Here is a 21,349-nt window from a genome sequence, read left to right on the forward strand (position 1 = left end):
AAAAAGTGCAGGAAATGTAAGAAAATAAAGGTCGTTTAATAACTCGTGAGTCATGGTCATCCACGGAAACAACACAGGTGCATTCAACCAGGCACATGGACACATCTCCACATACAGTACATTGTGTCTATATAGGTATCTCCACATACATTGTGTCTATAGAAATGTACAACAGTCTCAGAAGTCATCAGGACACAAAACCAGATGCATACTGGCATGGCACATGCTTGCAATCCCAGTGTCGCAACCCACTGCCAGTGCACCACTGTGACTCAGTCAGGGTGCGGGTGTGAACAGAAAGATGCTCCCAACATAGTCTCACTGTACACTATAAAAACTCACCAAACAGGCAACAACGTCATAAATGAACATTCATCTGGGGTTCTGGTGACCAGCTACTTCGAGTCAAATCTCACAGCTTTTGTGTCACCACAACTCCTGGGATATACGGTTACTTATCTAATATAGCTACAACTGTCTCTCAACATATATCATATATACAGTACATATACACAGAACATACACAGAGCAGTATATGTATATTTTTGTGTTTTCGTGTTTGTACATTATATCACAGATTATATGAACACATAAAATATATGTTTTGGACCTAAAAAGAAATAACTTTATAAAATATTCATAATACCCCATCCCAAAAAAAGCCCAGAAATTAAAAGAAATCCAGAAACACACTCTTGAACTGTTACTGCCTGCCCGTGGACGGCATTACACTCCTTCCCTTCCCCTTTATAAGTACAGCAGCACAATGGTGGTTTGTATCCATGCACCCAAGAAAACACAAAGCAGTATAAATTGTTGAACTGCAAAGTCAGAGTGGAGTCTGCAGTCTGGCTGTCCGACTCTACACTCTCCCACCGTCTCCCTTGCTAGAATTTAAAAGGTTCTGCCAGGAGCACAGTATTTTACCTGCAGCAATATTTGCTAGACTAAATCTACCAAGTGCAGTCCAATACTGTTATCTCATAGCACTTAGAACCCAGCTTCTGAGTTATAGCTTTTTATTTATTTATTTATTTATTTAAAAGAATCTTTTTTATTTAGCAAAAAATTGTTTCCACTGTACCCTTCGTGTGTCCTCGTCCTAACGTGACAAACCCGGAGGAGATGAAATTATGGAGATCTGGCCCTCCACTTCGATAAATATCCTTTCCATAGTGACCTGCCAAGGGAAAAAAAACAAAAACAAAAACAAAGCAAAACAAACAACTTTATTCAAGTTTTATATATATACAAATACATTCTGTGTAGCCCTGCTGTCACCCTTTATATGAGTACCAAGGCCTGACCACATGGTTGCATTATTAATGGTAAGCAGAGGCTACAGAAGAACATAACAGCTGCAGTAGCAAACCCTAATTCCCATATGGACAAAGACTTATGAAGAGTAAGATGAGTATTTTGGTGATGACAAGTCATGAACAGATTCTGACAGGGGAACCAAATAACCAATATTAAACCAAACACCCCAAATTCCAGGGAATTTGACCATCTGTGCTTTGGATTCAGGTTTGCTAGTATCAGCATTCCCAAGGAACTGGACTCACTCAGGCCTTCAAGAGTGAGAAGCTAAAAGACATCACATGAGATGCGGCTTTGACTAATCCTGATTCCAGCCAGGCCCTTGACAGCATTTGTTCACTGCTGCTGGAGTTTTTCTCAGCACAAAAGTGAAGTTGCAAGTATCTCTTTTGTCCAGGCTGGACCAAAGTGCCCATTAACAGTATGACAGCAGACTTTGTCTTTTAGCTTTGATTTATTTGCTCTGGTCCTTGAACAACATCCACTGATAATTTCTCAAGTGCGATAGTCCTCTGCAGAACACTTCCTAGGAGCTCTCTCAGTCCATCACAACAGAGTACTATCAACTGTTCAGGAGACATCCAGCTTTTTAACGTTCTGATATATTAATAAGAAAAAAGGCCTTCTGCCTCCCTGTTACCATGCAAAGCTCTGAAATGAGGACATAGATAATTTTCCAGATACTCTTTATCATCTCCTCCCTTTTTCATGTTGTTAATTTTGCTATTCCTTTTATTTTAGAAAGAGGCAAAGATAAGATAGGTGCCAGGGGCGGAAAGCAAAGCAGCCGCAGGGGCTGGGAATGCAGCTCCCTCCCTACCAAGCCTCCATCTTCTGTGTGCCTTTCTGCACGAGCTGGCGATGCATCACTGTTCCTCCAAGCCATGGTGGCTGGGAGCAGGGCAGATGGTCCAGCACACGGCACCCGAGCAGGAGAGCTGAGTCAGGAGGCAGTGGGGAGGGCAAAATGGGCATCATGGAACCAGGTGGAAACGCAGCCCAGGGCCATGTTCTGGCTGGCTCATGTTGCCTCTGACAGATGCTACAGCCCTTTACTATTTTTCAAACACAGACTGAATGCCGTGTGTTCTCACACATTTTCAGGCTTTCTGGGAACATTGTGAAAACTAAAATGCACAGAGACTTTGAAACCTCAATACTCTGCAAAATCTTCTTTCCCTTTTTGCCAGCGATTCCCACCACAGTGCCTTGGCAACTCCTGCTGACTTTACAGACCACTACCCGTGTCACCAGAGTCCCCCTTGCATACGGGTGGGCTCAAGGTGAGCACCTTCTCAGGGTCTAAACTGTGCCACCAGTCTGCCCTGCAATAGACTGGGCAGGCTGCAAACCCTGCTCCCAACCTGGGGAGGACACCAGCAACCCTCTGGCCAGGAGAGGCCAGCACAGCCTTTGTGATCACAGGAACACGTTGGAGATCCTCAGACCACGTTGGAGATCCTTCTGAAAAAATGTTTGTTCCTATCTAGTAGAAAAAGCATCCCACTCCTTTTCCTCACATAGTTTTGCTGGTCAAGGTCAGTCAAGTGCTCCCAAACTTCTCAAAACACACACGAAGTGTGTCTACAGGGTTGGGAGAGTTAGCAGAGAGACAGTTTTCTTGTATTTATAGTAATGCAAGATGGTAGCAAAAGCCTTCAAATGTGCAGGCATCCATCCATAAATTGGCTGAGAAATATTTCTAGGAAAAAAATAAGGGTTTTCTGCTTTCACAGGAGAGAATTTGGTCTGGTCTCTTGTTCTCGTCTTCCTACCCAGCTCCTGCAAACCCTGCCTGCTGTGTTCCTGGAAGAGGATGGCAGACATTTGCCTCTGACTCCCTGGAAGCTATTCTTGCTTTATGCAAGATTTGTTCTTGCCCTGAGAAGCCTGCAGAGGTGGTTTGTGGTTGCAGTGCCCAATTCTTTTTTTTTCTTTTTTCTTTTTCCTTTTTTCTTTCTTTTTTTCTCTCTTTTCTAAAATGTGCTGCCTTTTTTCTTTCTAGTAAGCCAATTTTTGCTCTTATTCCATCAAATTGTATGCTCTCAGGGCCAGCTACTCAGGTGGTTGTCACTTTATCAGTGTCATAACTTTGCAGTTTTTAACAAGGATAAAAGAAACATAAACGTGTTCTGTTACCTCTAGCTGAAACCAGGGCTCTCTTTTTATATCCCTTTGGAGGATCTGTTTAAGTCAGAGATCAAGAAGGCAAAGTATATTAAAAAAAAAAAAAGCAAACATTTACTGGCAGATTTAAGATCATTCATCAGCCTTTTGCTCTCTGAACCTTGCTCTGCCTCTTCTTACGCTACATAATAGTTAAATTAAAAGATTCCTGTGATAACAACCTATTAGCATTTGAACAGGAGTCATGTTTTCCCATGAGAAATTCAAACCTGTAGACTTCAAGTAGCACAAGTTTTTCCTTTTTACGGGTACATTATAGGATGCCACGTTTGTTTTACATGGTTCTTTATTCCTGCTCATTTGTGATCATTTCTCCTGCCCTCACCGTATAGAAGTGCTGGTACCAAGCTTGTACATTCAGGAGTACTGTGGGGGCTGCTGGTGCGTCCAACTCAGGACCTGTTATTCAAGTGGACTTTTTCATCACCTCTTGACATTGAACCTGAATGCTCCTCCATACCTTACTATCTCTGTATGTGTCCAGGAGCCACAGCAGAGCTGAAAGACCTCAAGCAAAGGACTCAGGGCTGCAGGACAGGGTAGGTGCTGGCAGGGCTACGCTCAACCAGAGAACATCCCTTTTCATTCTTTGTTGGGGATGTCTTCCTCCTTCCTCCTTTAGTTGTGTTTGTGTGCTCACCTAGGGGCTGGGCATCTTTCCATGGTCGCTGGGAGGGTCTGGGCCTTCCAAATGGGGCTACAGCCATGAGCTGAGCTGAACTGCTGATAGAGATGACTGTTCCATGGGCTAAAAGGGAGCTTAACCAAGGTGTTCATTTTTAGTAGGCTGAAGGTGGATCTTTGCCTTATAGTGAGAGCTAAAAATGCCCTGATTCCTGGCAAAACAAGTGTAAGTGGGTCTATTTTTAATTCATTTCAGACATCTGAGATATTTTTATTGCTAATCAACACCCATCCAAGAAAACCCTGCCATTCCAGACAGAAAGGACCTCTATGAAACCCAGCAAGGCTCCTGGAGCCCATCCTGGATCTGAAGGTTGCCAGCCATGAGCTGCTCAGCAGGGCCAGGTGGAGGCATGGAGCTGCTGTGGGACCCCAGGTGTGCAGGTACATGGAGAACCCTGGGCTAGATCTGCTGCGGAAATGGGGTGGGGACAGTTTGGTGGCTCTCTTGTACCTGCTGTCCACAGGCAGTGTTCACGTTGCTCTCCTTCCTCCCTGACGTGAAAGCACATCACGGCAAAGCTGCCTTTTGATGGTGCATTTCCCTGGGACAAGCCTGCAGCTACGGGGAGCTGAAACCCACCACCCGAGAACTAAGAGAAGTCAGAGTAGTCAGGCAGAGACAGAGCAGCAGATCAGTGTCATGAGTGAGGCGGGGCAGCCCAGACCTGCACATTCATGCCCTCAGGCTCCCAGCACACCTTCCCTCTTTTACAGCTCCTGCTGTCAGTGGAATTAGCTTCTGTCTGCCGGTTTTCCACACCCAGGTGTCCTACCCAGCTAGCTGGTGTTATCTCTCTCCAGGGCTTGTTGGTAGCCACCGAGGGTCACATCTAGCATCACCATCACCCGACCAGCCCTGAGCCGGCCGGCTGGGCAGCTGCATCCCCTCCCTGTGCCTCTGCCCCACGTTCACAAGGGGAGCTCCCTGGCCTGCAAACACCAGCTGATCACTGAACAGGGAGACCTGAGCAGGAGCCAGATATGATCACAACAGAGCCTCACAGCATGCCCTGCTTCCAAAGCGACACAACCACCCACCTACCTGATCTCACAGGATGGAGCATGCTATCTTCCAATACAGTATTTCTGGGGAGATTTTGCATCCATAAGATCTATTTCTTAGGACTAGGATGAAATATAAATGCTGCTTCAGAGCACTGTGTCTGACTGCCTGGAAGAGGCTTTTCTTGCTCTCTTGCCCCCTGGTCTCAGTCACTCTCATATTCGTGCGCTCTAATGCATGTAAACTCTCAGACACACACGGGCTTGCAGGCTTTTTCATTAAAAGAAATGACCTGGAGTCCAGCAAGGCAGTGTGTTACTAAAGCAAATGAGGACTTACACAACTTAAAATTTCCAAAAGAATTTGAAACAAGGAGAAACATGACTTTTTTTTCCTCTCTTTTGGTTATAACATACATCAGAGACAGAGAGTGGGTGAGCGTTGTGCCTGCCATGCAACAAAGACATATTCTTTAGGGCATACAGCTCAAAGAGGGAACATTTCATTGTAACTGCATCCTGCATAACACACATATGGAACAAACTCAGTCACAAACAGCAATTACAAGCCTGGCTCCAATTTAACAGAATTATTAGAGCTGAACTAAAATGCTGTTATCCACCTTTCAGAAATGGTATTATTGAGCACGGATTACATCACCCAGAGAAGGGCAGACAGGGGCTGTCGTGGACAGCCTTTCAGATGATACACACTGGGATTCTGACCTCATCCCCGCCCCAAGGTTTCCTTGGAATTAAACTACATCCAGAGAGGAGGTCCCAGCACCTCAACACCTCAGCAGAAACTTTATCATTAGATAGATCTCCTGTCCCCCAGCCAGCCACCTCACATTAATTGTCCAGCATGATATGGAATAATACCCCTTTGGCCAGTTGGGGTCAGCCGTCCTGCTTCTGTCCCCTCCCAGCTCCTGCTGCACCCCCAGCCTCCTCGCTGGCAGGGCAATGTGTGAGAAGCTGAAAAGTCCTTGACACAGTGTAAGCACTGCTCTGCAACAATTAAAACAAGTAGGAGACATTTCTTCTCAGAAAGAGCAGTCAGGCATTGGAATGGGTTGGCCAGGGAAGTGGTGGCGTCACTGTCCCTGGGGGTGTTAAGGGAAGGTTGGACGTGGTGCTTAGGGACATGGTTTAGAGGGTGACATTGGGGGGGGGGGGGGTGGACCAGATGATCTTGAAGATCTTTTTCAGCCTTAATGATTCTGTGTTACACTGATGAGAGGCTAGAGCCTGAGCTGGAAAAGGTCACGTGGAATGTGTGGAACAAGGTAGAAAAAGCTGCAATTTACTAGGTCCTGCATTTTTGCCACCTAACCTTACCCACGTAAGTGGCCTAGAAGAAAGCTGGAGAGGAACTCTATCAGGGAGTGTAGCCATGGAACCAAGAATAATGGCTTTGAAAAAATGGAGGGGAAATTTGGCTTAGATGTGACGTGAGGAAGAAATTCTTCACTTGGAGCACAAAGCACACATGGGAATTAGGGCTGAAGATGCACCTTGCTTCTGTTCTTTTCCATAAAGAATAGAATGAAATTACCTAAAAAACAGTTTTAATAAACCCAGGGCACAGGATGGGAAGTGCAGGGCAGTCCCTGTGGCCGAGGGGCAGCCTTTTTCTCTGGCAAGCCAAATTGCCCGGGGGAGCCAGCCCCAGAAAAGGGGCCCTCAGCCCCCCAACCCTCCTCCTTGTCCACGTGAGGGCATCTTCCAGGCCTTTACCATAGGAGCTTTACCATAGGAGCAACGGTGACATGGGGCAAAGTCAGGAACATCAGGCAGACAGCCACTGGAAGCAGAGGTGTGCCCATAGTCCTGATAACAGTGCACGACCCAGTAATGGCCGTAAGACAAAAGGCAGCACCGGACCCATGCATGACAATCAAGCTGATGGTGGCATGGCACCGAAGTGTGGAACTGGACGACCCCCTGGTTTGGCACCCTGGCCAGAAAACATTCCGGATGGAAGGCATCCTGTTTGGGCAGTCCCAGGCAAAGACTGGCTTAGCCTTCTGCCAAACACGGTGGAGCCCATGCAGCTGGATCCACCACATGTGGAGGAACGGATGGAAGTGGATCCAACTCGTCCAGAAGAGACCTGGGACTACTGCAGCATGTCTTTGTGCTCTGCCATCCGAGAGCACCAGCAGCATCGCAGGAGTGCCCGGCAAGCCCCCTACTCATTAGCTTGGAGCCACCGAACACCACGGACATCCTGCAGGCTTACCTGCAAGATGTGCCGGCAATAAACAGCTCTTGCTAATTCTCAGCGGTTGGTTGAGTGAGTGCTTCTTTTTTTTTTTTTTTTTTTTTTTTTTTGGGGGGGGGGGGGAATGGGCTAAAGTTGTGCCAGGGGAGTTTTAGGTTGGATATTAGGAAAAACTTCTTTACCGAAAGGGTTGATAGGCATTGGAATGGGCTGCCCAGGGAAGTGGTCAAGTCACTATCCCTGGAGGTTTTCAAAAGATGTTTAGATGTAGAGCTTAGTGATATGGTTTAGTGGAGGACTGGTTAGTGTTAGGTCAGAGGTTGGACTAGGTGATCTTGGAAGTCTCTTCCAACCTAGGTTATTCTGTGATTCTGTGATCTCTGTGAGGAAAAAAAATGTGTTTTTTTTTGGGGGGAGACCCACAGCCTACCCGTTTCTGAGCTGCTCCTTTCTGCTGGAGTGCTTCTTCTGGAGCTGTTTTGCACAAATCAGCAGAGTGAGACAAATGATGTAAGCAGCCAAAATTACTGTAAGGTGTTTGCTGAGCACAGGACAGACGGCTCTGCATCATGCACATCTGTCTGTCCTGTTCATTAAACACAAAAGTCTCTAAAAGCTCTGAAGGCACAGCTGTAGACCCCCAGATTCTCTTTTTGAGGCTGGGGAGCCACAGGGCACAGCCTGTAAGTGCACAAACCTTCTCAATTGGAGGTAAGTGCCTGTGGAAGTCGGGGGTGTTAGACACAGCTGTGGGCTACACTGATGGACACATTTGCAGTCCGGTCAGGCACCATGATATTTTACTGCAGCATGGGGTGCAGATTAACAAAGATTACAATAATAAGAAAGGGCACCCAAGGGACGTCACAGAAACATCACCATTTTCTTACTAAAAAAGCAAGGAAAGAGAAGCCAGCTGGCACCTCTCACACTTGTGAGAAGAAAGTATGGTCAGGGCCACCGCAGTGTGTTTTTTCTAGTTTAATTCCATAGTTCTGGGATCACCGTGTCTACTCTGAAAGTGCAAACATATGGAAAAAGCAACTGGGAAGAGTTCAGTTGTAGTTAGGATGAGCTGTCAGCATCGTGTAGCCAGGGCCTGGACAAAATGTAGTCCAGATCAGTACAGGGAATAATGGAGTTTTCTATGCCTTACTGATACTCCTTACCTAAATTACACTGGTGGGGTAATAAGAGTTGTACTTGCCTTGTATCGATAAAATAACCCTATCCACAAGTTTACCCTCTTTCAAAACCACCGCTACCTCCTCCTTCTCCTCCCCTTCCTCATGCTAATCCCCTGTCCCTGCATCATCCCTCTTGTTCTCCATCACCACTGAAGACAGCAACTGACCCTGCTTAAATTAACTGTCCTCAGCCCCATGGTCTTCTAGGTGAGGGTCTCTGTGATGCCTGCAGGTCCTATGGGGGCTGGTCGAGTGAAAACACAGTGTAAGGTCAGCCCAGGATCACTCACAAGCCAAGGGGGAACTTCTGGTTCCAAACAGAAGGAAAGGATCATTCAGCTTAGGATGACTTCAAAATTGGGAGATCCTTGTTTTTCCTCTTTTTTTTTTTTTTGGCTTCTGGCTTATCAGCTTTTGGAGAGCATCACATCTTCCTGCCTTCTTCCCAACAATGAAAGGTAAAAGCTTACTATTGACAACTGAACACTGGAGCTCTCAAATAAAATTATTGGCCAGGAACCGGGCTTTATGGAAAATGACGCGCACTGGAAGACTTCCCACAACATCGCAAGAATGGGGAACAATTCCCTGGCATGGGGTATGTGTCAGTCCCAAACAGCAGCCATGCCAAAAATATGCCCATTCACTGCACAGCAGACCAGGTGGCCAAATCCAGTGCAGCAAACTGCATGAGTCCAGGTCGTGCTGTTGTATTTGTCTGGCATTGGAAAAGATGGTGAAGTAAAGATAAAAGCAGTACTAGATTTCCCGATAAGTGATCAAGGCAATATCTCATTTTGTTAATTGTTTACTCTGTTTACAGCAGTTGTCCTTGATTTTGCAATCTCCCTGGAAGCCATAACAAGCTATATGAGGTTTCAGAAAATATCAATTTTTACTATTCTGTTAACTTAAAAAATGAAATCTGTGAAAGCAAAACACAGGACTGCAGTGCTGGAGAGTCTCACCAGCAACATGCACCAGAGTGACAGAAATACAATGATGAGCTCATATTCTGCTGAGATGTCTAAATAAGACACTTTCAAAGAGAAAGGATTAAATTGATAGGAGAATAAAACAGAGCACCTCTCAAAGGCTCCGAATGCACATGCTGGTTAGCAGACAAGCCTGCTGAAGTTTCTGGTTTGTGCAGGAGACGGCTCAGCTCCCTGTGGTGTGCTTCTTAGCACCACACAGCTGTACATGGCCATGCCATGAATCATGCTCTGAAGCTCCACAAAGAGCAAACATTCAAGCCCCCTAAAGCCAAGCAGAGCAGTCCTTTCATCTGCAGTACAGCAAGCAGAAGTGACCCGATGGATGGACAGGTCCACCAGGGTCGAGGGGCTCACCCAAACCACAGGGTGCCCAGCTGTCAGTGCTCCCCAGCCCCTGTGCTAGAGCTGCTCCCTCTGCCATGGAAAGGAAGAAGGAGGGAAAGGGACGCTGAGCCTTTTCCCCTGTGGAAATAAGGACCTCTTTCTCCATGTGCCCAGTAGCATACAGCTCAGTGAAAGCACAAGCACATCCAGACCGGCTAATATCTCCATAGACAACTTGCAGCCCTTGCCCACTGAGCACAAGAAATAATACAAGAAAACACTAATAAGCCTGTGAACAACCCAGCAGGCTTGGAGCTCCCATTCAGAGGAGTTTCAGACATGTCAGCACCCAGCACAAGTGCAAATCCATCATTCCCACTGGTACCAGGTGGAGCTGTGCCATCCTGCTACATCCCTACGTGCTCAGCTGTGCGCAGGGCTGGCATCAGAGCAGACCTGAGCAGAGCAGGGGGCTTCCACGCATCAGGGGGATCCTCACGGCTCACGCTGTCAAAACCTAATGATGAAGCAGCCCTTAATCTTTCTTCTGCATCTTTAATTACACCCTTTAATTGTACAGCCAGGAATGCAGAGGCAGATCAAGTTTTGTATGACTCAGGAGGGGGAGAAAAAGTTGTGTATTTTTGTTGTGTTTTTTTTTTTCCAAACCAGGTCATCAATCAGTTCACATATCCCCCATACTCATGCATTCATACTTAGCATATAATACCCTCTCAGGGAAACATAATAGAGACCAAGGACTGTTTTATAGGCCTGCTGAATTCTCTAGCAAGGAAACAATTACTATGGGTTGATTTAAAGTATTTTATACTGAGAATATCAGTCATGATTAAAGGCTGCAGGTTTGCACTGCAATGTGTGTATGGCTTTATCTAGTTAAGTGGTTAGCCCATTCTCCCAGCTCTCAGAAACAAGATCTTTAATTTTCATCCCTGCCATGCAACACTGGAGACTTTGCCTCTTCCTTGCTGAAAGAAAGGAGAGAAAGAGAGAAAGAGAGAAAGAGAGAAAGAGAGAAAGAGAGAAAGAGAGAAAGAGAGAAGAGGAGAAAGAGAGAAAAAGAGAAAGAGAGAGAGAGAGAAGGAAGGAAGGAAGGAAGGAAGGAAGGAAGGAAGGAAGGAAGGAAGGAAGGAAGGAAGGAAGGAAGGAAGGAAGGAAGGAAGGAAGGAAGGAAGGAAGAACGGCACTTCCCTGGCAGAAGTTTCCAGGGCACAGTTGCTGGGTGTGACAGAGCACAAAGTGGAGAATACATCCACATGGAGCCATCAGCTCCTTGGTGTCTTTCCCATGCCATGGAGCCGTCAGAGCCAGTGGCAGCGCCATGGCTCACAGGGGGCTGCCCTTCAGCGTCCAAGAGCTGCTGCAGGTGCAGCCCAATTAGCGAGCCTTTTGCTGCTACCAGTGAATCTCCAGGCTTTGTACCAGCAGTGCAGGGTCTTGGGGTGGCCTGGGCTCACCTGGGCTGGTTTTGGCTTGTTTCAGCTGTGGAAGCAATGCAGGGGCTAGGCTATCACCTACCCTGGGCTGGCCCCACTCTGCGACCAGCCTGTGGCAACAGCCCAACAAAACTGGGCCGCCCCCTGGTGCCAAAAAACAAAAAGCCCAGCAGAGAGACATGGAGGTGAGACCCCCAGTGAACTTCAGGCCCTGGCGCAGGCTGCCCCAGGAGCTGTGGGTGCCCCATCCCTGGCAGTGCCCAAGGCCAGGCTGGATGGGGCTGGGGGCAGCCTGGGCTGGGGGCAGGGGACCCTGCCTATGGCAGGGGCTGGAACCAGGGGGGCTTTAAGGTCCCTTCCGACACAAACCCTTCTGGGATTCCGTGACTAGTATGTTTTATGTATTCGTTTTAAGGGCATTATAAATAAGCCTTTCTGTATTAATTCGAACTACGAGTGCTAGTATTGTTGTAACTGTTAGCTGTGCTTTGATTAGAGTGCTAAGACGTTAATTAACTCACCATACAAATTCAACTCCACATACGAGGTGATGTGATCTCCTGTGGGCTGTGCAGGATTTTGTGTGTAACACTGCAACCATGAAGCATCGCCATAAATCTGTTTTCTTTCTCCCAGTGCTAATTCCCAGATGAGTATGGAAGAAATTCAGAAGTTTGCAGCCAGAGAAAATGCCAGCTTAGACGCACATAAAATCTTTTGGATGACACATTTACAGAAACCACCTTAATTAATTATCTCATGAATATCTTGGCTGCTTTCCCTGTAACAGTGTTATATTTCATGGCTCACGAGTTCTCCCCAGCAGTGGTGAGCCGGAGGAGGCTTGTCCCACCAGCCCCAGCCCCATGCTATGCTCTGCTCATAGCACACCACTATGCTTCACCATTTGCTCATACTTTGCTGGTTGTTTCCACTGCTAGAACATCTTAGGCAATGCAGCACAGGGTCCAGCATGCTCTCCTTATGTGGAAGCCTGATTTCTTACTTGCAGTCAGATCTACAAGCTTCTCCTGCTGAGACAAGTTTACATATGGGACTAGTTTTTCTTGGTCAAAGCTATGTTGGCTTTTAGTCTGTGCCTGTGCAGCACTGAAATTACTAGACCTTTAAGCTTCTCACAATAAATTGATGTTATTAAGAAACCTTAGATTCACACAATGCATCTGGTGCTCCGCTTTTACTCGAGATGGCCAACAGAGGTACAGCTGTTACAGTTAGCTCTGGGTGATCTCAGGTAACTGCAGGCAACCCAGGGTACCTCAAGTGACCTGGTTGCTGGAGTTGCTCATGACTCAGACCTTTTTGTTGTGCCATGAGAAAGGACTGAACCTCTGCTTCCCACGGACAACTCACATGCACTGAGAATTCACATAGAAATTAGGAATAATGGAGGACTGATGGTGACACCTGTACTGGTGAATGAGCGTGGGCTCAAAGAGAAGGTGATGCACATGAGCTCCCCTGATTCAGGGCCCTAGTCTGATCCAGAGCCCCTGCTCCTGCATTATTAGTAAATAATTTATATAATGTGCTTCTCCCATTCCCTCTCTAGAGGACTTGGGCCTGCGTTCAGTGTCCAAGGTATGAACATGGCAGAGCTGCACCTTCTCACTTACTCTACAATGTGGATGGTTTTACCCATTTCCATTTGAAAATTACAGTGGGCACCCCCACTCCTGCGCCCAGGCATGCACTCATGGCTGCTCCTGTTTCTGCATTTCCTACTGAACCTCTTTCCTCAATAACACTTTTCCAACCTTCCCAAGGGAGCAGCAGCAACTACATACACAGAAGAGTAACCCAAGGGGAATGTCGAGTGCTTTTCCAGTGCTCTGTAATCTGACTTCTGAAGGGGAAGCAGCAGGGAAGAGTTACTGCTCTGTTACAACAGGTGCTCAGAAATTATGTCAAGAACTATGCACTAGAGCAACATACTTCTGCTAAGGAGATGAATATGTTGTTATCAAATTACACTGAAAATGGAAAGTCTCCAGAGGATAAGAGGTGACATGATCTTTGAATCAAACTGCAAGACTTCTTAGTGTTGCTTTGGAATTTTGTTTTGCAGGGACTTCTGCAGCTTTGGCTCTATATTTCCAAATAACATCTCTCGAGATAGCTAGGTGAAATTGGTTTACGCCTGCATGCTTAACTGATTTTAAATCAGCAATTTTAATTTGGTATGAAGATATTAATTCCAGAAATGCTTGAAATGATTGCATTTACAAAAATCATTTTGAATAGGGAAGCTACAAAACTTTGGAACCATCCCCAAATGCACTTGGCTTATGAGGCTATTTCTCAACAAACAGAATTTTTGGAAATACATGTCGCACACTGCAGCCTGCATACTTGTACAATGAGTTTCAGGGGAAAACGGTGATAACGACTTATTTTTCCTTCTGGGTAAGGCAGTTAGTGGGAATGCAGCTGCTGCTGCCTCAGTTAACTCTGAAAAGCTGAGTCCTTCCACTACATTATCTCAGGAAATCTCTGCGAGATGGGATAAAAGGAGATGAAATAACTATGTATGTCATAGCCTTAGTGACTTTCTGAGGGGCCTGGTCCTATCAGTGTGAACAGAAAGGGCAGAGGATGTAAAGACAAAGATTATTAAATAATGAGAATTTGGCATTAAAGAAAAGGTTTATTTTTCCTGGTTAATGAGAGAAAACCTTCATCTGAAAGATGCAGCAGCATACAAGTTACTAGGGAATTTTCATGGAAAGGGAAGTGAAGGAAATTGATAAGGTTGACCAAGGTGGTTGACCAAATGGCATAAATGATGAAGCACTCCACTGTTAAATGAGAAGAGGAAAATGGCCTCAGGTGCTCTCTGCTAATGTGAGCAGACTATCTGTTATGGTTTTGGCTGGGATAGAGTTAATTTTCTCTGAGAGAGAAAAATGCATGCTGTGTTTGGACTTCATTGAAAATAATGCTGATAACACACTGATGTTTTAGCTGCTGCGCAGAAGTGCTTACCCATAGCCAAGAACTTCTGTGCTTCTCCTGCTGCTCTGACAGCGAGGGGCTGGGCAAGCTGGGAGGGGACACAGGCAGGACCCATCTGGGACGTCCCATACCACATGGCATCACGCTCAGCCATAACAGCTGGGGTAAAGAAGGAGGCAGTGGGGGATGTTTGCCTTCCCTAGAAATTGTTACGCGTAATGAGCCCTGCTTTCCTGGAAGTGGCTGAATACCTGCCTGCAGATGGGAAGTGGCAAATTAATTCCCCATTTTGCTTTGCTTGCATTTGTGGCTTTTGCTTTACCTAGCAAACTGTCTGTATCTCAACCCGTGAGTTCTTGCACTTTTACCTTTCCACTTCTGTCCCCTGCCCTGCCTGGGGCTGTGAGGTACAGAGCTGCCTGCTGGAGTTAAACCACAGCACTGCCTCTCAGAGATGCTCTGCTATCTAAGCCCCATCCTGTCTTCTCATATCAAACCCCAGAGCTGATCATCTCACTGGTATTAAGCAATCCTCTTATATGACCCTTAATCTGCCCCATTCATGGTATGGCTATAGGGAGCTCAAATCAGGGTTTGTCCTGGATCTTTTCTAAATTCAGTCAAACTTTTAAAGCTGTGGAAGAAAACAGCTTGGGTGCAAATAGAATGGCAAATGATATGGTACATGATACACAAGGAGGACAGCACGCTCCTTTGGACTCCTGCTCTAATACGGTTCTGACATGAGTCTTGTCTGTCTCCACTTTATTTTCTTTGTAACAGAAGGAGATCAAGCCAGAGGACTCGATACAGGCATCATTCATTAGCAGTTGCTTGTTCATTAATGTCTCCTCTGTTGGTGTTCCCCCCTCCTGCTGAGCTCCTGTCATCGGTAATGTTGCACTGAAGGCGCAGGACCATGGGTACGTCCAGCTGCACAGGAGGCCACCTGGGCACGTCTCCAGCACTTGCCTGTGCATCCAGGGCTTCCCAGCGCAGACACGTGCAGCAGCTCACAAACTCAGCAGGTGCCTTCCACCAGGGCAGATGGGGAGAAGTGAGACTTTGGTCGAGTTGCAGGCCCCTTAACAACCAGGCGTTTCTACTAGGAGTGAGGGCAGGGTACATGAGACTGTTGGGGTTTTTCAAACCTCTTCATAACGTGTCAGCATGGAAAGAGCCATGTGTCTCTTGCAAGTGGAGATGCAGAAATGCTATGCTTGTGCTGGTGCTCACAATGGATCAGGAGCACAGGACACACACAGCTCTCTGCGTGGAGTGCCGGTCCCTTAGCTCATGTTGCAATCTGCATGCACCTCTCCCTGCAGAGCAGGAGGACATGTTGTAATTCCCAAAAATTGCAGATTCCTAGAGCTAGCAATAAGTTGCACCAGTACTGTCTGTTTACTTGTTTAAATGCTTATAAAGAGTTGCTTCTGGGTATCTGATCTGGTTTTATATGATAATTCCAGTGCTTATTCATAAAGCTCTCTGTAGCTAGGAGGAATGTCAGTAAATAGCACTGTGCTGGGCTCCACAATCAGGTAACATCCTCTTTTATTGGGGTTAGGCAGACAGGGATATGACAGGGAGACATTCCCCCAGTACAGTGAAGCAGTCTCATGACACATCTTGTACCCTTGTTAATGAGAGGCAGAAGGCCACCAACTCCCAGAGTTGCACTTTGATTTGTACCCTGGAATGACTTTTAGCATAGGTTGCTCCAAGCCTAATCCACTTTCTAGTGACGCTGCCAGTGTGAAAGCTATGCACAATCTGTGGAGCTGAGCAGCTGCTCGGGAAGTGAACAGCATCATAGCCAGTCAAGCTATGCTACTTCTGCTGGAGATTTGCTGATCTAATTTAGAGAGGGCCTAATATTCCCCTTCTAATTAATTTGTTATGTTCGCCTGCAACTGAACTGGCTTTTGTTCTTTGTGTGCTCCTGAAAAATTGAATGCAATACCTGATGGAATTTAATTATATAGGCTGGGAGAAGGTGATTAAGGGCAAAGGGAGGGCTGATCACACTGTATACATGCTTCAAGGGTATTAGCAGAAGGGAAGGTAGAGGCTGCTTTTTCACAGCTGGAGGGGGAACACTAACAAGTGATTGTTCTTCAGCAGGAACTTTAAGGTAGAGATTTCATTCTTTGACAGCTGACTGCCTTTGCAAGGGTCAGATGTGCATTACTAAAGTTGTCTGGATCTGTCTCAGATACCGTTTCAATGGAATTAGGTCTGAACCTCACCCTTGGCCTTGTGCAGAGGATCTTGTTTCTGATGCTCTCTTATCCCCTTGGGAGCTGTGTGCTTCCACAGCAGGGAAAGGAGAATGCCAGGAAAGGCTCGCACATGGAGCTGAACACAAAGATATTTGCTCCTGATCTCTGCCAGGGCTAGCTTGACCCAGAGCTCAGGAAGCCCTGGACCTCATATCCCAGTTCTCAGTGGGAGAACTGAGTTTCCTGAGGTGCTTAAAGTGAAGGAAATTCAGGACTAGGGGCCCTTAGGTTCAACTTCAAGAGATATTCAGCAAAACTGCACAATGCACCAGTGTCTGGTCACCACAGCAATGACCTTCTCTGCTTCATGGTATAGGAGTAACACTTATTCAGAGAAAAGAAGTGGAATTGCATGAAGGGTAGCTAAGGAAAAAATAGCAAAGTGAAGAAGAGAGTGGATAGGAAGAACTAGGACAAACGAGAATGCCTGATCACAAGAAGCTGTTCTGTTAGACCCTTGGGAAGTGCTAAAAGTCACACAACTGAAGGTATTCACTGATACTATGAGCACCCACCAGGCTTTAAAAAGCACAAAGTACAGAGTCTTCCAGGCTCACGCTGCATTTCAAGGTACTTGAATAGCAGGGATGCTCAGGCATCCTGTACCATCAGATCCCTTACGGAGATGGGTTCCAAACAGTGGGGAGAGAGGTGGTCTTGGGACCAGGATGTCCAGAAAGCCAAAGGAACCCAAGGCCATAACCCCCATCAGCAAAAGACAGTTTCCTAGGGCAAGGGTGGCTGCAGATTCCTGGAGCACAGCACTAATCCAAGGACAGGCAAAGTTGTGACCTTAAAGGAAAACTGGTGGTCAGAAAGGTGACAGAGGACGTGCCTCCTGCTCCCAAACTGGTGGGATCCTCCTGTGATAGTGTACTGTTGGATGCAGAAAGGGGTGAATGTGCAAGGCTCTCCTAGAGATGGTCCTGTGGGCTACACATTCCTACCCTAGCATCCCCATCAGGGTGAGTCTTTAAATAACTGAAAATGGAAGAAAACTGTCAAAGCCTTGTTCTCCTTAGAAATGCTGAACATACTCTCAGCTGGGAATCCAGCAGCAAGGGGCCAGGGGAAGCAGTGCAGAAGCTGGCTTTGCTCCCAGCTATTGCTCTGGTACCACAGAATATGCCAGCTCCAGGGAAAGTGACAAGGAAGCTCATGAGACTATACTCAGTACTTTGAGACCCCATCTGCCATGTTGGAACACCTCGTCCCTGTCCTGCTTAATGATCATTAGCTGGAGGTGGGTGAGAAGAGCCCCCATGTTAACAAGCACCTGAGTGGCAGAGAATAGGACTTCCCTGCTGAGTGAGAACCCCTGAGCAGAACATCAGCTCTTCTGTAGCATACAGCAAACATGTTCCTGCCTGAATGATTTGTCTCAAAACCATCAGGGTGGCCTCTGAGTCAGACTGTCTGACTGTCAGTGATGATGGTTGTCCCATTGAGGGGGTCACTCAGAGCCCATCCTACTGCAAACCTATCTCCCCAAAATACCTTATCATTATCATTAAACTCTCTCTCAGCTACCACCAGACTTCAGGAGGTTTATGCTGCTGCAGCTACAATGCTGCTGCCATCCCAACCAGCAGGACATGCGGAGAGGAGTTGTTGTCCTACTTCTCTGCTGAAATGGAGACAAGCCCAGGCATACACAGGTCTGGATGTTCCCACACATATACCAACCTAACCAACAGAGAGGTCAAAGCTACTCCACCTGCTGAGCTAAACACCACATGGTCCAGGAGAGTGTGCAGCAAATGCTTGCAGATTTATATGAGAAAGGATTAAAAGCTGCTATGAAAACAGCCATGAACATGAGGTGCTTCACAACTCACCCACTATCTCTGTTTGCAGCCAGCTGGTGGTACCCATACAGTCTGCATAGGCGGGTGTGCCTGGTATTATCCTGCCCACTGATGCACCAGGCTGCTGGATCTGCTCAGAAGCACTGAGCTCTTTAGACTTGAAGGTCTGACTGCACTCAGTGCTGCTGTACAGCCCTGTTCTGCCAGCTGGGGCACGGCCTATGTGAGTCCTCCCTATGCTCAGGAGCAAAAAGAGATGCTCTGTGAGAGCTTGATCCCATGTGAATATAATGGTAAGGAACATGAAATAAAGCAAGAAGAATTTTTCTGACTTCTTTTGACACAGTTGGATCTCAGGTCCCTTCCAGTCAACTGCAGCTGCGTATGGGCCATTGGACTGCACGTTGAACTGTGATTCTGAGTTACAAAGCAAGAATGACAATACCAAGCATCAGCTTCCTGAGAGCAAAACATATCCTATACTGTTTTTCACTATATGGTACAGATTAATTGGCTTTTAAATTCTTTGGTTGGAATGGAAATGGTCGCTGATTTTACCCCCCAGCATGCAGCAGTTCAATCTTTTCCAGTATTTATAAGTGTTCTAAACATGTGCATGAGATTTGAATGTAATGAACTTGCTTTCCGGAAGGAAGGAATGAACTGGGGAGAACATGGCAAATTGGGAAGCCTGAAAAGAATTATTTGACATTGATTGCTAGTGGTATATTAAACTGTCCAGTGTGAGTATTATGTTTGTTCTGCTGTTCCCAAAGGTTTTTGGTTGGTTGGTTGACTGTTTTTGTTTGGTTTATTTGTTTGTTTCTTTACTAGTTTTATAATTTTATGGCTGCTGACCTCATGAACATAGCATTTCTGACACAACCCTGACAGGGTGATGATAATGACCAATGACCAATCCCTTGTGATCGAGGTCAAACACCACACTTGTGCCTGGCCTGTTCTGCCAGTAGCTTTCACAAAGGTGAGTTACAGTGACTATGTAGTGAAATACATGAGCAAGCTGTGTAAGGGAAAGCAATTTAGATTTCAGTTTGGTTTGGGAATTTTTTCACTAGTGTTATGGCATGTATTAGGAGCAGAACAAAGATTTCTCAGGTGGACTATGGTAATTTGTATCCCTTCACTAGTTCCCACTGCTGTTTTTTCTACACAGTGCACTATTGTGATTTTTCTGTGCTCCTACAGCACACACAGCAAATTCAGTTCCTCCCATTTTACAGTTGTCTGCATCTGGATGCCCAAAGCAGGAGAGAAGCAGTATGCAGGCAGGCAGCCTCTTCAGAGGGACCACAGCCCTGTATGGTGACCTTCCTCCATACCTGGATGAAGGTCAAAGACAAATCCCAGCAGAGGGTGCTGTGCAACTACACCCAGACCGTGTCATCCCAAGTCAACATACCTCTGTGCTCAGATAACAGGCAGCATGAGCAAATTGAAACACATTTGGAGACTGGTGTTTCTGCATCTGCAGTGGGTTTAAATGACATATAGCTGCTGAAGACGTGTGAGATCAGCTTTTCAGTGCCTGACCCACAAGGAAAAAGGGACCAGAAGACATCAAGAAGACCTAGGTCTTTAATTCAGCACAAAATTTTTGCTTTGGAGATCTCAGGCAAAGCTGGATGGAATCTGGGGTTGAAATTGCACAAAACTGTACTGCCACACCATCACAAAAAAAAACAAAAACCACAGAGAATCTATCATGAGAATCAAACATTTCAGCCTGGACTTCCATTAATTGTGTAATCTTTTTTAGATGTATGGTTGTTGAAGTCACAAGTTTTTTTGGTGCAGGAAACCTTGTGTTTTTCATTTGGAGAATGTCAATGATAAACACATCAGTGTGTTCAAAAGAAAACACAAGAAAGAAATTGAGAATAATAAAAAAAAAAAAAAAGGAGAGAGAGAGAAATATATATATTAAAAAATCCTGCTGCTTTTAGAGAGACTCATCCTCTGGTCTAACCCAAAGGGTAGGAGCCAGCAAAGATATGTCACAGTGCTTCACAGCTGGGATTTGGAGACTGCAACAAACATAAAATACCAAGGAGAACTTCCCTTGGGGTCCCAGAGTACCCTGATAACAGTTAAAGCTAACCAACAACTTTAGAAGAATAGTATAGCTTATGTTTTATAAACTCTTAACTCCAGGAGAGTGGGATGATCCTCCTATGAAGGAAGGCAGATTATCTCCCATCTCCCATCTCCCATGGGGAGGCTTTGCACCTTCCTGTGAGGGAGAAACTGGCCATTGTCAGAGTAAAACATGAGTCAAAATTTGTGTCTCTTCATTTCTGTATGTTACCTGAAGGGAAGGAAAGACATGAAAGTGGGGAATCCAGGACTTCATACGTGAATGCTGCTCAGCCGTAAATGAGAGACCAGGGACGGAGCCTGGCTTGCACATCCCAGAAAGTACCTGTCGTTTTGCGGGATCAGGCCCCACCATACTGATATGCACTTGGTGCAAGCCATTGATCAGCCCCCAAAGCATGAAATAATTAGAGCTCCAGCTACGGCGCCAATACTGCAATGATTGCATCTTAAAAGCAAAGAAGCAGCAGAGAAGTGTGGGCAGCCTCCTCCCCTGCACGCTGCAGCCGCTGCAACATGCTGAGCAGCGATCACTCCACCCCAGCACGCTTTCCACCCCTGCTACTGCAGGAGGAAGGAAACGAGTCTTTGGGGAGCCTTAGTCCTTTAATGAAAATCAGCCAGTAATAAAGTGTGCTGCTCACATACACTAATGAAAAAAATATTCTCTTCCCAGCGAAAAAGCTTCTGGAGCTCGTTGGGCACACTGCTTCCAGGAATCGGTTTCAAGACAGACAATGAGCCCTGAACGGCCTGGCCCCAAGGAGGCATGG

General features: G+C 46.3%; 1 protein-coding gene across 7 annotated transcripts in view; it reads right to left on the reverse strand.

Moving 5' to 3' along the window:
• The window catches only part of SHISA6 (shisa family member 6), a 255,547-nt gene that overhangs the window by 195,722 nt on the left and 38,476 nt on the right, over window positions 1-21,349 (reverse strand). For 5 of the 7 annotated variants that reach the window (XM_068654923.1, XM_068654928.1, XM_068654925.1 and 2 more), the window contains exon 4: window positions 1,085-1,180. The exons of the other annotated variants lie outside the window; for them this stretch is intronic. In XM_068654923.1, coding sequence (XP_068511024.1) covers window positions 1,085-1,180 — 96 coding nt within the window. The remainder of the gene's footprint in view (window positions 1-1,084; window positions 1,181-21,349) is intronic. 7 annotated transcript variants of the gene reach the window in all.

Source organism: Anas acuta, chromosome 18 (genome assembly GCF_963932015.1).
Source record: "Anas acuta chromosome 18, bAnaAcu1.1, whole genome shotgun sequence".
Taxonomy (NCBI): Eukaryota; Metazoa; Chordata; class Aves; order Anseriformes; family Anatidae; genus Anas; species Anas acuta.